The 15,799-nt window shown below is 31.9% G+C and overlaps 1 protein-coding gene across 4 annotated transcripts in view; it reads right to left on the bottom strand.

The window, feature by feature from the left end:
- The window catches only part of MTF2 (metal response element binding transcription factor 2), a 60,598-nt gene that overhangs the window by 8,690 nt on the left and 36,109 nt on the right, over nt 1–15,799 (bottom strand). For all 4 annotated transcript variants that reach the window (XM_006919415.2, XM_015595204.2, XM_025051945.1 and 1 more), the window contains 7 exons: nt 13,136–13,231; nt 12,804–12,904; nt 12,274–12,422; nt 9,839–9,934; nt 8,855–8,923; nt 7,446–7,569; nt 1,381–1,448 (listed from right to left, as the gene is read on the bottom strand). In XM_006919415.2, coding sequence (XP_006919477.1) covers nt 1,381–1,448; nt 7,446–7,569; nt 8,855–8,923; nt 9,839–9,934; nt 12,274–12,422; nt 12,804–12,904; nt 13,136–13,231 — 703 coding nt within the window. The remainder of the gene's footprint in view (nt 1–1,380; nt 1,449–7,445; nt 7,570–8,854; nt 8,924–9,838; nt 9,935–12,273; nt 12,423–12,803; nt 12,905–13,135; nt 13,232–15,799) is intronic.

Here is a 15,799-nt window from a genome sequence, read left to right as displayed (position 1 = left end):
CCCTTGCTTTCCTGAATTCTTTATCTGTCCCAGAGCCAGTCCACGGGAGGATATGATGGGAGAATACGAGGGAGGGATAGGATCAAAAGGAAGGAAAAAGAGCACATGTCCACTTTTCTTTTTAAAACATGGCATCTAACTTTTTAAAGGAAAGAAGAGTACAGAGTGGTTTAGTCTCAATATGGTTTTCCATATTTTAGTGTCATCTGTTAAAAATATCTTTAAAAAGGTGTAGAATTCTACTTCAGGTATATTCATGACAAATCCTGTTCAGAAAGTAATAGGTAACAGCACTGTCAAAGAAAGTAGGAGACCAATCCTAGAGGCCCAGAAAATAAAAATATCTAGTGCTTCAGATCTGAAACTGAAAATAACCTGGAGCAGAGAAATGTTATTTCAGTGTTGGCTTGGGTCTCTGAAAAATATGCTCCTTAGCCCATTCCCAAAGGCTTTTAGAAAAAAAAAAATCTATCTTACTATGTCTGTCTAGCCAAAAGAAACACTACCAAATATTTAGATTGCTTTTCTACTTTTACATAGGATTAAAAGAGGGGGGCCTCATTTCTACCATAACAGGAACAGATTTATTTCTGGCACTCTAAATTGGATTATAAAATTCATTGTCTCATAAAGTATTTTTACAAATACAGGAACTGCTCAGTTACTTTATGGCTTCTTGAACTGACCTAAAGATCTAGCCACTAATAATTATAATAAATTTTTAATGACAAAATGCTGTCAAGTTCAAAAACAGAAAATTGTTACAAAATTTTATAATATAACTCAATAATTGGTTGGAGCCAGCATATACATTTTTAAAAATTACTTGTATTGCATTTTTAAAATATTTTTAAGAAATGCACATATGCTGGTTTAAAATAAAAAGATTTAGACATGAAAATGTCAAACAATATCACTTAATTATCAAAAAATTAGACCACTAATACTACTATTCCATAACTCATGGCAATAACAAATCTTAACTGTAAAAGATCTCAATCATTTAAAAACCCATATTCTCTACAAATATTCCCCTATTTTTTGCATATTCCCACCAGCTAACAAGATTTTATTTTACTCTCTGTAGACTGCATTATAAAAACAAGTCATTACTGACTATGCTTTCTCAAATGACCAGGCCGAATTCTGCTGAGATACTGATATGTGTCCCATCTACCATTCCCATAGGACTGGTCTTCCCTTTTCCAACTCTTGAGAGTCAATGCCCTAGTCTGACTGGAAAAGAATATAACATTAGAAAGTTTTAAAATGTATGTACTAGTTCTATACACAAACCCCACAATTCTTAAACAATGCCATTATTCCTTAACACTTTATAAATGTCTCCTTCATAGGGATACATAAAATAAATTGACTTACATGGTCTTGTAATCATTTAATGCCTCCAGAACATGTTCATATCTTTCAGATTTTGGTGTGTCTGCCAGCTGTGAAGTATCAAGAAACAATTTAACGCACTATAATGACATCAATTAGAAATATACAGATGCTAGATAGAGGCAATGTGATGTAGAGGAAAAGTGTACTGACTGAACTTAGAAAATCTAAGTTCTAATTCTAGGTCCTCACTGACCAGCTGTGTGATATAAGGTCATTTAACTTCTCAAGGCTTGTTTTCTCACCTATAAAAAGAGGAGTATAAATCCTGCACTACTTACTTCACTAGTAATTGTATGGATCAAATGATATGACTGAAAGAACTGGAAACTGTACAACAATACAAAAATGAACTTTTATTAGTTATTATTAAATTTATTTTAATTCTATAACGTGGGGAAATAATACATTTGAATTACTTTGATAACCACAAAAGCTTCTACTAGATAGGTATAGGGAGGAATATAAAAAGTAATGAGAAACATATCATTTTATTTCCCAATACTTCTAATATTAGCACAAAACAATAATCTCTGTAATTTTAAAAACTATTATAAATTTTGGGGATTTATTTTTCTAACAATTACAGATTTTAGCCAGCCCTAAAACCTAAAACAGCTCAGTAATTTCCTAACATCACAATCCATTTTAAAGTCTAAATGTTAAATACTAAAAAACATTCTATTTTGTTTCAAAAGGGCTTCCCCTTCAGAATCATTTCTGCCTCTTCTTTCAAGTTTACAGACTGGGGTCCAAGAGCAAAAAGATTCTAAATTATAAATGGACCATCCTCAATTAATGCCACAAAAACTTTAAAAAAAAATTCTAAAATATCACAGCTGACTTTCAAAATTACTACCAGTTATGTTCTTTACCAGTTAAAACTCCCAAACCTCTGATCTGCTACCAGCAAAAAGAGGAAACAAATCTGTAAAATAGAATGTTGGAGGTAGAAGAGACTTATCAAGTTATCTACACCAACTCTGTATTTTACAGATTAGTTAACAAATATAAAGATTAAATGAACTGCTCAAATTCACATGGCTGGTTATTGGGAAAACCAGAACCTGAACCCCAATGACAATCAGTCCATTGATTCACCATTTATTGAGAGCCAATTCTGTGCCAATGTTACGTGCTTTATAAAAACAAACAAACAAAATAGTTTGGTGCTCCTTCCTCCATACTCCTTCCTCCATACTACTTTCTCCTATTGTAATCTGTGAAGTGTCCAATGACAGAGAATTTCTATTAGAGGAAAAACAACAGAATTAAACTCTAAAGCTTAAAAGAGACCCTAGATGTCCATCTAATTCAAGCTTCCATCAATAGAGTGCAATCCCTTTTATAGTACTGATAATCGTTCAACCTTGGCTTAACTACACACTAATGAAAGCCGAGGAGGGACCTACTAAAGGAGCCCATTCCATAGGTGGATGAAACCTTCCTTCTTGGAACTCTTCTATTCCTTCTTTTACAAGATAGTTCAAATATTTGACAGCAGCTATTATGTCTAAGATTAGGTTAAAGCTTTTAGCAGCAACATCACATGATTATTTCATATTAAGCTTTAGCTAACTAATTCCATCCTCTTCTTCATTCCCCCACCCACCTAAACTCAAACCAATCAGGATGAACATCTATCAAATCAAGTATCCCCTATCATACCTGCTTCCTCTGTACTGTTTGTGTATTTAAGCCTAGAGGCAGAGCTTTATAACTGTTGTTAGTCTGATTTTGTTTTCTCAGTGTTCAAGATGATCTTTTCTCTTGATTCTGTCATCCTTCTTGAATTTAGGGTAGGGACAAAGACAGAACTCTCCATTAGAATCTCCCTCACAAATATTCCCAAGCTACTGGCTGTTTTTGTTACTATCATTCAATTAGCTACAAATCCATTTAATTTTTACTTTAACCAGTTCACATTTCAATCTTACATGAAATTGAGTTATACTATGTCTACACCATGTCCATAGCATTTGACACACCAGTGTTGCTAACCATAACAAAAAAGAATCCGGGTATTTAAATGATTTATACTAATAAGTCAGTGTTTCTTCCTTATTGCTTTTTAAATCTTTACAAACTATATATTTTAAAAACCTGCTCTAGAGTTTTGCTGACAATCAACAACAAAAGTGACTTTATAATTTCTCAAATCCATTTCTTTCTACTTTTTTAAAATCAGAATGAACTCTCTTCTTTCTTTTGGTATTTATTCTCTATGGTTTCTCAGAAATTTTATCTGTAAGTCTCTTCAGCACTCTTAGACTATTCTGCATTGGACTATATATTTTAAATCACATAGTGAGGTAAAGGGATCCCATTCTGTATACTGAAAATTAAGAGTACAAATACTATAGTATAAATCAAATAATATGTATTAGAAGAGCATTATATACTAGGTCTTCAATCTGACCATGAGGTTTATAACATGTTTCTTCAGCAGAATAATCACTTTTGTTCTCTCTACAGACACCGATCTCACACTATGCTTTTATGTTCAGGGTTGTATATTTCCGTACAGACAAAATGCTATCATGTATGGTCAAAACTCTTCCCCCCTCAATAAAATACAACCTTCAATTACGCTGAATTCTAAGCCACATAGGTTTAAGCATGCCAAACAGCTTAAGTAATTTATCTGCCAACCTATGTACACTGTATGCTAACATATAATACTCAAGGCCCCAAGCATTTTTGTTAATCAGATTTCTTATAATTTTCAATTAAAAGTATACCACCTCTATTATATATTTTTCTCTAGCCAAAATATCATTTCTGCCATAGTATTTCATTTGAGTTTTATCGATGCCTTTCTCCCTACATCACTCAAAACTGAGGTAGCACTCAGTACATTTTTAAGATCACAGTTAACAGAAAAGTAGGTTGTCCTTACAGAACTAGGATTTTATACCATATTAGGAATCAAGACAAATGATAACAGGTAGATTCCAGAAAATATTAATATCTCATTTTAACTCCCAAAAGCAATCTGGTACAACAGTGATGCTTCATTCTAAATAAAAATCTTAAGCAATTTTTATTTGGGGTCTCAACTGTTATATCACATAATTTTACTATCTCAAAGAAAATATTTCAAAACATAGTTCCTCAAATAGCTATACTCAGTCTATACGACTTATTAAGTCGCTAACTCTCAAAGATGTTAAAAAAAAAATCGCATAAAGAAACATAATATCAAACTATATGTTCTAATATATAAACTTTTAGAACTAAAAGTTTCAACTTCTCTTTACAGCGATCCCAAAAATAACCAACTAAGAAAAATATAGGGTAGATAAATGTTAAATCTGCCTTTCAGAATGGAAGGATATGCTCTCCAAAAAATGTTTGTTTTTGAAACTTCTTTTTGCTATTAAAAGAGGTCACAGTATTTCCTATATACCAATAAAAAAATAACTACAATAGACTAAGCAAATGTTACTGATTTAATATGATTCCTCCAAATAACTAGAAATGTAAATCTTTATTAGGCTTCTCCCAAAACATAGATATACCATTTCACTTTAGCCTGAGTCATCATATGTAAATATGCTATAATTCAGCTCAGAAATGGTAAATATGAATAAGTTCCTCCCTGTGACTAGGATTCTATTATTTTTCCTAATGCCATAAAAATCTAAACTCACATCATCACAAAATTTTTTTCTCTTACCTAGATGGGGTAAAGGAGAAAACTTCACATTTGGGAAAGTTCAATCAATTGTTTTTCTGTTTTGTTTCATTTTTGAGGAGAAATTTTTAGACTAGTTCTATGCCATATAATCTACAGTATGTATAATAAGAACTGATGTTCAAAATGACTCGAGTACTCTCAGGTACTTGGTCAACCAATAATGTACTTAGCATATATATTTCCCATGTTTTGAAAATAATTAATGCTATTTTATAAAATTTTGAACACAAATATAAACAAAAAGAAATTTTTGTTAACCTAAATTTGGATTAGTGACAAAATTCAATTTGCAATTCAATTTCATTTAACCAAAGAATTCCTATTTTAATAATCTGGAATAATCCATTATTTGTATTCTTTGTTTCTATTACCACAAACATTTAAAAGTAAACTGAATGAAAATCACTGAATAAACAATAACGAATGGCATATATTTTATGCTTGCTTTATTATATAAAGATGTAGAAAATTAACAAAGAATTAAAATCTGAACTTCCATCTGTAAATTACTAGGCTAAGGACATTACTAAAAGAAATCTTAATGTTTTCTTTTATTAATGCAGAGAAGGCAATGAAAAATAATTTGAAAGTCATTTGTTCCAATAATTTGATGGCTAAAAAAATGGAACCATTCCTCAGAAAAGTAAACTTTTTTTTGTTGTAAAGTCTTATTAAGATTATAATTATGTTTTTCTTACTTTTTTAATAAAGAGGAACATTTTCCCATATTGACAAAGAATAAAAAATTAAAATTTCTTAGTTTTAAGACATAAACTACAGAAAATGAAAATATCTATTGCTGAAATAAATTTTTATATGTATCAGAAGATCAGCTGGAACTGAGATATCTGAAATTCACAAACTGAACTCATTTCTTTAAAAACTGATTGTGATATTTGTTTTCTATTTTCAGCCACATAACTAAAATCAAAATATTATTTTCATTTTAATAAAAAATGATAGTATTTGAAGTAAATAAAACAAACTGCATTTTTAAATGTATGCCCACTGTCTATATGAAGTAACTACTGCAAAATTTAATGATGTAAAACACAAAATGTTCTAACAGGAATACGGATGTATTTGCATATCAAGTACTGAAAGAACCATGTCTAGAGAAAAAGCATTTTAATGAATCTATCACAGCATAAGATATTAAGATGACTCTAAGAACCCTATAGTTACTAGTGCCTTACACTTTTTTCTTTTGTTAATAATCAGTTTATAAAAATTTTTCAAATTTACAAGTCACTCATTTTCTCTCAAACTTCATCCAGAAGCAGTATTTATCAGAAAACTTAAGAGTGTTATTTTCCAATATCTAATATTCAATACATTTTAGCTCAGTTGCTTTTAATTATATCCTTGATTTTAATACCTAAGTATTCTGCAAGTGTTCATTTTATTTTATGCAACTGATCTACCACTAACTTTTAAATAAATGTGCACTGTTCTCTCCATGATGCCTCATAAAACCCCAACAACAACAAAAAAAACAACAAAATGCCTTGGGAATCTATTTGATATGAACCTTATAAACTGCTCCAAGTCTAAAACTACAAATGCAGAAATTATTCCTAAATTTCAAGTCAGTTTACATAATTTTTACCTCAAAATGTAATCTGTGAATAAAATTCACACATCTGATTCCACATATTATAAAACAATTTTTATTTAACCTGAGAATTTAATACTTGTATTTTAATTATTATAAGTAAATGCTAAAAACAAGATAACTACGAAAGTTATTCTAGTTATTTTCTTCTTTGTGCTATTCCATGGTTTCAAAGTCTTCAATGAACATGCAGTAAATTTTATATTTAAAAAAGACTTTGTAAACCAACATGAGTGGTTCTATTTCGCAAATGAAAAGCAAAATGAGATGTCCAAATGAGGGGGAATATCTCCAACTCAGGTAGCTTCACTAACTCATTATTCTAACACCAACAGTGGAAGTCAAAGGTTTAGAAGGGAGTACCAACAAGAGATTTGTAAAGAAAAATGTTAGTTACATCTCTAAGTTTATAGGAAACTTTGAAGAAAACGAGGAACCAAAGATACCCAATAATAAGGATTTCTCCCTCCCTTCTAACTACAATGATTCTCACTTCAGAAAATGGAAGATTCAAGTGATTTACTTTCTCCTCCTAAATTTTTTCCCTAGTTAACAGGCAATGAACAGGAGGATGAGAGGGCTGGTCCTGATATCCTTACCAAAGTTATTTCTTCTTGAACTAAAACTAAAATTCTACTTTAGATGTGTAGCTTATACATATGTCTTAGTTGCTTTTAACAAAAACAAAAAAGACATCGAGTAGCTAATGAAATAAGCTCTAAAATCACTTACCTCTCCAGGGTGCAATCTATCCCAGTTTTCATTAATGTATGTCATAAGCTCAAGTTCAGAATCAAAGTATTTCTTCTTGTGAATAACACTTAGGTTGTAAAGGCATAAGTGTGCTATATCTACCCTGGAATCCAAAATAATCAAAATATACAAAAACAATGTTTCTGATTATTGTTAAGAAATCGCACAATTTTTTATAACACCAGCAATTTTAAAAATCCAATGTGAAGTATTTAGGTGAACAAAAGGTCAATATCATGTCATATTCACAATATAATAAATCAATATATATTAAAATAATTTTAAAACATTAAATATTTACTTATTCTGAATAGTAACTATAAACTAAGATATGTGAATATCTTAAAATGTACTCAAAAAAATGACTTTAAGAAAAAAATAAGTTAAATGTTTTCACTGCTACATGTAAGTTATAGTACAGATCATATTTTAACAGACTTTGCTTCACAAGTGTTATCTTTTCCTAAAATATGTAAAACATTTAACAAAATTTTCTAAGTACTTACTACAGTAGCCCCTTATCCTCAGTTTTGCTTTCAATGTTTCAGTTACCTGCGGTCAACCGCAGTTATAAAATATTAAATGGAAAATTCCCGAAATAAACAATTCATAAGTTTTAAATTGTGCACTGTTCTCAGTAGCATGATGAAATCTCATGCTGTCTCACCTGGGACATGAATCATCCTTCTGTCCAGCCTATCCAGGCTGTATACTCTACCCATCCAGCAGTCACTTAGTAGCCATCTTGGTCATCAGATTGACTGTTGCAGTATTGCAGTGTTTGTGTTTAATAACCTTTATTTTATTAAATAATGAGCCCAAAGCTCAAGAGTAATGATGCTGGCAATTCGCCAAAGAGAAGCTATAAAGTGTATGTATGTACAGGAAAAACCATAATATATATAGGGTTCAGTGCTATCTTTGGTTTCAGGTATCCACTTGGAGTCTTGGACGTATCCCCCGCGGATAACAGTGAACTACTGTATAAGCATTTTATCAATAAATCTCCAAAATTCATCACATTTCCCACGCCCAAGAATTACTACATTGAAGCAGAAATTGGCATATTTGTGATAAAAACTTTCTCTTCTATACACTATTCTGAAGGCCCAAAAGAACCAGAAACTTGAATAAGAATTTTGAAGAACTAAAAGATTTTAAAATTACATTTTATGCTTTAGAAAATAAGTGGCCTTATTATTTTAGCAATAAAACTAGGTAATCCTTGGTGAAGATGACGTCAGGTTTAAGGATAAATAAAAGAAATAAAGCCAGGCATAAAGACCAAATTTTTTATTTAAGCCAAGTAAATGTATACAGAAAGTTTCATCCTGTAGGTTTAAGAATATGGCTCTCTTTTGCTCCTTAACAGAAATGTCCACACTTACCACTGTAATGGTAGACGTTTGAGGTATTCAGGTCCAGAACTGCAGACAGAGCAAATAAATGTATAAAACCTAAGGAAAAAGGAAATGTTGTATACTGAGTAACCAAGGATATACATAAATTATTTAACAATTAAAGCTAATATTTAGCAAGTGCATATCCTACAACTGTTGTAAGGAATGATACACAAAGCAAAATATAATGTGAATTATAACACTGTGGTTTAAAGAATTTATTTTCCAGTAACAACAAATAATGAAATAATTCATATCTGGGGAGAAGGTGCAATTTTTCTTAGCCATTAGAAACCTTCACAGTTCACAACAAAGATTCATATACAGGTATAGTTTATTGATGGCTTGTGTGTACCAGGAATTGTGATGGCTATCCCCATATACACTGTCACTTTAATGCTCAAAACAATCTGGTAAAATAAGTTGACCTTCCTAAGTACAGAAAGATAGTAAATAGCATAAGTCAAAATTTAAAACCAGGTTTTTTGATGCCAAGTTTAGTGCTCTATCTTTAATTTTTCTTCCTAGAGCTCTCTGTTATTCCACATTCTCCTAACTTAGAAAGCATGTTAAGTCTGCTTTTAGAAATTCTTTAGATCTAGGGTATAAACTGTGTGTATTAGGGTTCTGTGGCCTTTTCCGATTTTCTGTCATAGAATCCCTTTGAGGTTCTTTACAGGAACATACCAATGAGAATAGTTTAGAGCATTGTGGGACAGTAAGAGCAAATTTTATCACGAATCAAATACTTAAAAGCTTTCTGGGAAATCTAAAAGCACAAAAATTATGCATATTTTTAAGTTATATATTATTCAAGTATATTACTCAATGTTTTCCCTCTAAGCTGACTCATTTACAAATCACTTATTTAAACTCCTTTTAGAATTAGAAATCTGAAACTGCAAATATAACAATAAAAAAAGCTAAAAAAAAAAAAAAAATCAATCGGTAAAGTTCAAATGCCCTTCTCACCTGTCTCCAAATAGCATTGGCTTTTGAAGGCATTGCACACAAGCCTCATGGAACCACTGCTTACATTTGCAGCATTGTAGCATCTTTAAATACCAGCTGTAAGAAAAGAGTTAAGATTAAAATTACTACCTTTTGATGATGTAAAGGTTTTTAAGTGGCATTGCGCAGAATACAGTTCTGATTATAGTATTACGTTTTTAGTACACTTAGTGTTAAATTTTTTCTTTCCCAAAAGTCATTGACTATTTCACCTCTCTCTTTTATTCATGAGAATTTATAAGCTCTAAAAAGATACATCTACTACTTCTAGTCAGCAAGTGCCTGGTTTCTATACTAGTAAAGGATCTATGTCAAAACACAAGCCTGGGACTTTTTTCCACATTAACTCTCTATGTTCTAGAAGAGATCAGTTTCAGAGGTCCTGGTCCCTTATGTGTACAGCTGTTTACCCCATATACCAAAAGGGCAAAAGCGGCTTTATATCTTCACTGTTTCTATTAACCTTGTCTATTAAAATGGAAAGAAGTATAGTTATGCTTGGCGTAATAACATTTCAGTTTACAACAGACCACATATACAATTATGACATACCATATAGCCTAGGCTTATAGTAGGCTATACCAGTGGTCCACAACCTTTTTGGCACCATGGTCCAGTGGCTATGAGAATATAATGCCCAGCGATCTGAGGTAGAGCTGAGATGGTAATGCTAGCGCTGGGGAGCAGCTGCAATACAGATGAAGCTTCGCCTGCCTGCTGTTCACCTCCTGATGTGCAGCCCGGTTCCTAAAGGCCACAGATAGGTACCAGTCCATGGCTTGGGGGATGGGAACCCCTGGGCTATACTAGCTAGGCTTGTGTTAGTATACTCTATGATACTGGCAAAATGATGAAACCACCTAACGACATGTTAGTCAGAATGTATCCCAGTTAAGTGGCACATGACTATACAGAAATTTAATATATTTGATTAAAATAATTATAAATCTAAGACTAAATCTAAGACTCTATAAAATATTAAGATTTTATCAAAGATTTTGTTCTATTTCAGATAGCTAAAGATGCTAAAACTGAATCTTCAACTAAGGATATCCTCTTTTCGGTTAGCATATGGTTTTAATATATTGATACCCTTATATGCCACCCAAATAATGTGTTTTCTTCCAACAATTCTTTTGCTCAACAAGTGAGCCCCACATTAATTTTGAGCCACACATACACAAAGGCAAGAAGACTGATACTAAGTAAGGTCATTTATCCATCAAAGACTAATGAATACTATGTTCCAGGTACTCTGCTAAGTGCTGAAGTTAGAGTTGTTAGCAATATCAAACAGTTCATGCAGTCATGGCACTTACACAATAGATGATATGCCTCATAAAATAATGTCTATAATGGTTTCCCCCTATTTTGAATAACGCTTTAAATTAAATGCTAGGTGGAAAAAAGCAAAGGAGAAAAATCAATCTCTTTTCTAAGTGATTTTTAAAAACTAGACAAATGTTTCTTAGATCTGTAGGTGACCAAAAACCGAGTATTATAAAAATGTTAAATCACAAAAATTCCCTAAGATCAAAGACAAGGTAGAACAAATAATTAAAATTTCATTCATTTATGTTCATTTATTCGTGTTTTCATAGTTGAATACCTATATGTCCAAGCGTTCTCCTAGATAAGTACCATCTTAAGAGAAACAGAGTCTCATAAAAAAGACAGACGTAAGAAACCAATAATTAAAATTTAAATAAATATAATTATTCACTAATATTTTTTTTAAATGTAGTACAAATACATGATGCATAACTTGGCTTTTATCGGCTTATATTTAAAAAAAAAAAAAAGCTATAAGTATTACTTGATCTCCTACAAATTCAAAATGATCCAAAAGAATATGATGGGATGCCAAAGAGAGGTGATACAATCACTCTTAGCAATACCAGAAGCATAGTGTCCAGAACTCTAATAGCTCTATTGTTGTCAGACTATTCCTGGAAACACTGCATTTTCTAATCATGACACTGTACTTCAAGATTAATTTTCAAAAATTGGTGAGCAAGAAATACAGAGCTTGGAAATCATGTCATAAAAAATGTTTGATGACAATGGAGATTTTAGACTGGAAAAGAGAACACTACTTGTATGTAAATCATGGGAATGGGAAATATGATTGCTGGACTGAAATATTTTAAGCGTTACCTCCTAAGAGAAATAAGATCTATTTGTTTAGTTCCAAAAAGCAGAACTAGGACCAGTGATCAGATGTTAAAGATAAATTTCTAAACGTTCTAAGTTAGAACTCTGATCCATTTATTTACCAAACATTTAATGATAAAGATAAATAAAACTACTGCCTCCAATTTCCTTTTCAATACAAAAATAGACAATACAAGAAAATAAAAATTACTTAAAGGGCATTAAATAACTATATTACTTACTCTCCAGGGCCTCCACAATAGCAGTAACATTGCTGGACATTGGTTTTATGACCCGCATCCCATTCAAGGTCTGCCACACTATAGGGTAATGTCTGCTTCATGACTTGCAATGCTTTGGCATTTGGTCCTTTCTTAAGCGCACCACCCCTCTATAAAAGAGGGAAAAAGTTTTTTAGAAGAGTGAAGGATAAATTTTTAAATACAATTCTATAACTTAAAAATGCTTCTGAAACTGAAGAAATTTCCATTCTAAAATTCTTACCATATCAGAAACTGTTTGAGTAATAATAACCTTTATTTTTGTTGTCTTTTCTTTCAAATTATTGCTCTAATTCCAAGACCACTATCAGAAAGTAAGTGCAAGAATAGCTGCAAGTCACTTATGCCTCATTAGTAAAACAATAAGCAGTACCTTCTTCTACCCAGCATTGATTGCTCATTTCATTCAAACTTTCAAACGTATAGTCATTATGTTGATAGTGCCTTACAAATTCCATTTAGGGCTTCAGCCCAAAACACTTAAAAGATACCTTTGTTGTTGTTGCAAAAACACACTGTCGACAGAGCCATTTTTCATCTGAATCAATCACACTGGAATCAATATGAGGTGTGTGACACAACTGATGATATCCTTAATATCAAAAAAAGCATAAAGCAAATTCTATTTTATTAATAAATACCACAATTTCAAGAAGGCATTTTAATATTCTCTTTTCCTACATTAATATAATTACAACTAATGAATAAATAAATTGTAACAGCTTCGATTACCAATGTAAAGTATTTTTAATCATTAATCTTCAACAGGGCATTACGTATATAACAAAACTTTCCCACAAAATTAAAAGAAATCAATGGTTACCTTGGCCGCACTTATCACATATAACCATTTCATTGGGAGCTTCTGAATACTCTTCTTGACATATTGTACAGACCATTTCCCCACTTCCAGTGGCTCCTGAAATATTTAAAATATACACTAAAAAGACAATCATAATAAAGAAGTACTGCATATCGCAAAAGTACTATTTGACTCAGTGAGTAGCCCATACTGGTGATGCTTTTTCACTAAATCATGATTTCTTTTCAAGGCAAAGTATAATATACAAAATGTTATTTCTCTGTTCCCTATCTGTATTCTTCCCACCTTTAACCTAAGATGTCTGTTTATAGTAATAATTTAACCTGCTTTTTGGAACAGGGAAAAATTTAAACTGCTTTCAATTTAAACAACAGGATCCCTTATCATTTACTTCTAATATTCTCATGAAGGGTGAGGGGAGAGGATGTTTTGTGAACACTTAAACTACTCTCTGGAACACAGATCTACCCATGTACATGTGTTCACTCACTCTACACTGCCTAACATCATGAGACTAAAGAAAAAGGGCAAGAAAGATATATCATTGACTCCTTTCTCTCTGGACATGGAACATTTCTTTATATTTACTAATGTATGAAACAGGCTGAACACCAATGATTTAATCTCCAGCTTCTGAAATCTGGAAATATGGTGCCCAATAATGCACCCTAATAAAATCCCACTGTAACAAAAGCTCAGGGGCTCCACAATTATTAAATAATACCTTTTTACTTGAATAAGTAAATCGTTTTTTTCCTTAAACATTTTTTACTAAAACATTTTTTATTCTAAAAACAAATTTATCCTACAAAATTTAGAATGTGATTTTATCACTCTAACACAATTATTTCTGATATTCTCAGAGATTTCAATATAAAATACTAATACACATGCTTTATTCATATAGCAACAATAAAAATTTATAATTTTGTGCTATGGGCTAAGCATTGTCAGGCTCTTGACATATATTCTTTTGTTTAATTCTATAACTTACTAGATCAGTATTCTATTTAAAAAGAAGAAATGAGGCTCAGAAAGATAAAGTAATTAACCCAAGGACTCTGTCAGAAAGTATCAAGGCTAGCATTCAAACCTAGATAAGCCAAAGTCTATATTCTCTCCACTGTGAGATCCTTCCTTTCATTATGTAGTATTACAATACTACGTAATACTTCTTCTATCAAAAGCATTTTCACACCTTAATTTTCAAAATGATAACTTTTAATAACAACATAATATTCTATCCAGTGAAATGAACCAAATTTACTTTATTATGCCTCTATTCTTAACATATAGGTTACCAAATTTTGTTTGTTCATTTCTTGCATTTTCCCTTGTTTACTGATTTGGTCTCTTGTCCTCTCCAGCCTCCTCTTTTCCCAGGCTTTGTTTACGTCTTTGCACAGTTGACTGGACATGGCCTTCTAAGTTTATGGCTTTAGTCAGGAGGAGACCAACCAGATTGAACCTGGGACCTCTCAGTCCAAATCTGCAATTCCCTGGAAAAGGACCTATATATAGCCTTAGATTGGGGTAGGTACCTGATTTGACACCCACTGCAACCATATGAACTGGTGTAGGGGAAGGCAGTTCCTCAGAAAAGCAGGTGCTGATTCAACAATGTGTTTACCTCAGAAAACAATCCTAAGAAATGCCTTTACTTGTGAAATCCAAATACATCAAGATTACAAGTATTTTCTGTGTTTCTTAGTGGCCTTCTACAATTTCCCTTACTCTAAATCCAACTGACTATAAAGTCCTAGCCATTTCATCTTCAATATACCAAAGTTTTTGTTAAAGCTACAGTATGTATATTTCATCTAGTTTTTTTACTTTTGAATTATTTCTTTTGTGTGAACTGCTAAAAGTGAGTTTGCTATGTAAAGAGTATGAAACATTTTTATGCATTTAATACAACTGTTAAAGTAATATCCAAAATAGGTGTTAAGGCTAAAAATCCTTTTAAAATCATGTCGTGGTTTTAATATGTTACCTCTTTGTTGTAATGCACATTTGACTACTAACATGACTATACATGACAAACTTTTCAAAGAAATCTTACTAGACGAGTGAAATTACCCAAATTTATTAAATTATTTTGAAGTATCTATTATTAGCAGGTTTCTTATAGGAAGAAAACTACAAAAGCTACTCTCCACACTGAAATGTCATAATGCAGTTTTCAGGTTCACTTGCTCATTCCATAGCAACTCCAAGTTACATGTGTGCTAACTTTCTGGGTGTTAACAAAGAGTTAAATGGCCAAGGAGCACTCCTTTGTAATTCTAAGGATAGTCAAAGCAGCCATTGAGGAAAGAACCACCACAGACCACTAACTGATATACTGGGTGTGTGTTGGCATGTGTTGGAGGCATGTGTTGGACAGGACCCTCACTTTCACAACAACTTCTTAAACAGATGTATCACTAATTTTCTTCTTTTTTTCGTGTTTCAGACTAAAAAAGGGATAATTTTGTAAGCAGAATAAGATCTGTTCAACATCACTACTGTTGAAGATATCCTATCCTCTTCCTCTTCCTTTTCTCACTGACCTGTCAATTTCAGATTCAAAACATAATACAAACATGGCAGTAACCTATCATAAAGTTGCACTTGGGATTGAAATACAAAACCCAATCACTAAATACTTTAGAAAAGTATCCA

This window comes from Pteropus alecto, unplaced genomic scaffold (assembly GCF_000325575.1).
Source record: "Pteropus alecto unplaced genomic scaffold, ASM32557v1 scaffold25, whole genome shotgun sequence".
NCBI classification, from domain to species: Eukaryota; Metazoa; Chordata; class Mammalia; order Chiroptera; family Pteropodidae; genus Pteropus; species Pteropus alecto.
The sequence above is the reverse complement of the archived record's forward strand: the minus strand, read 5'-3'. Positions and strand labels throughout refer to the sequence as shown.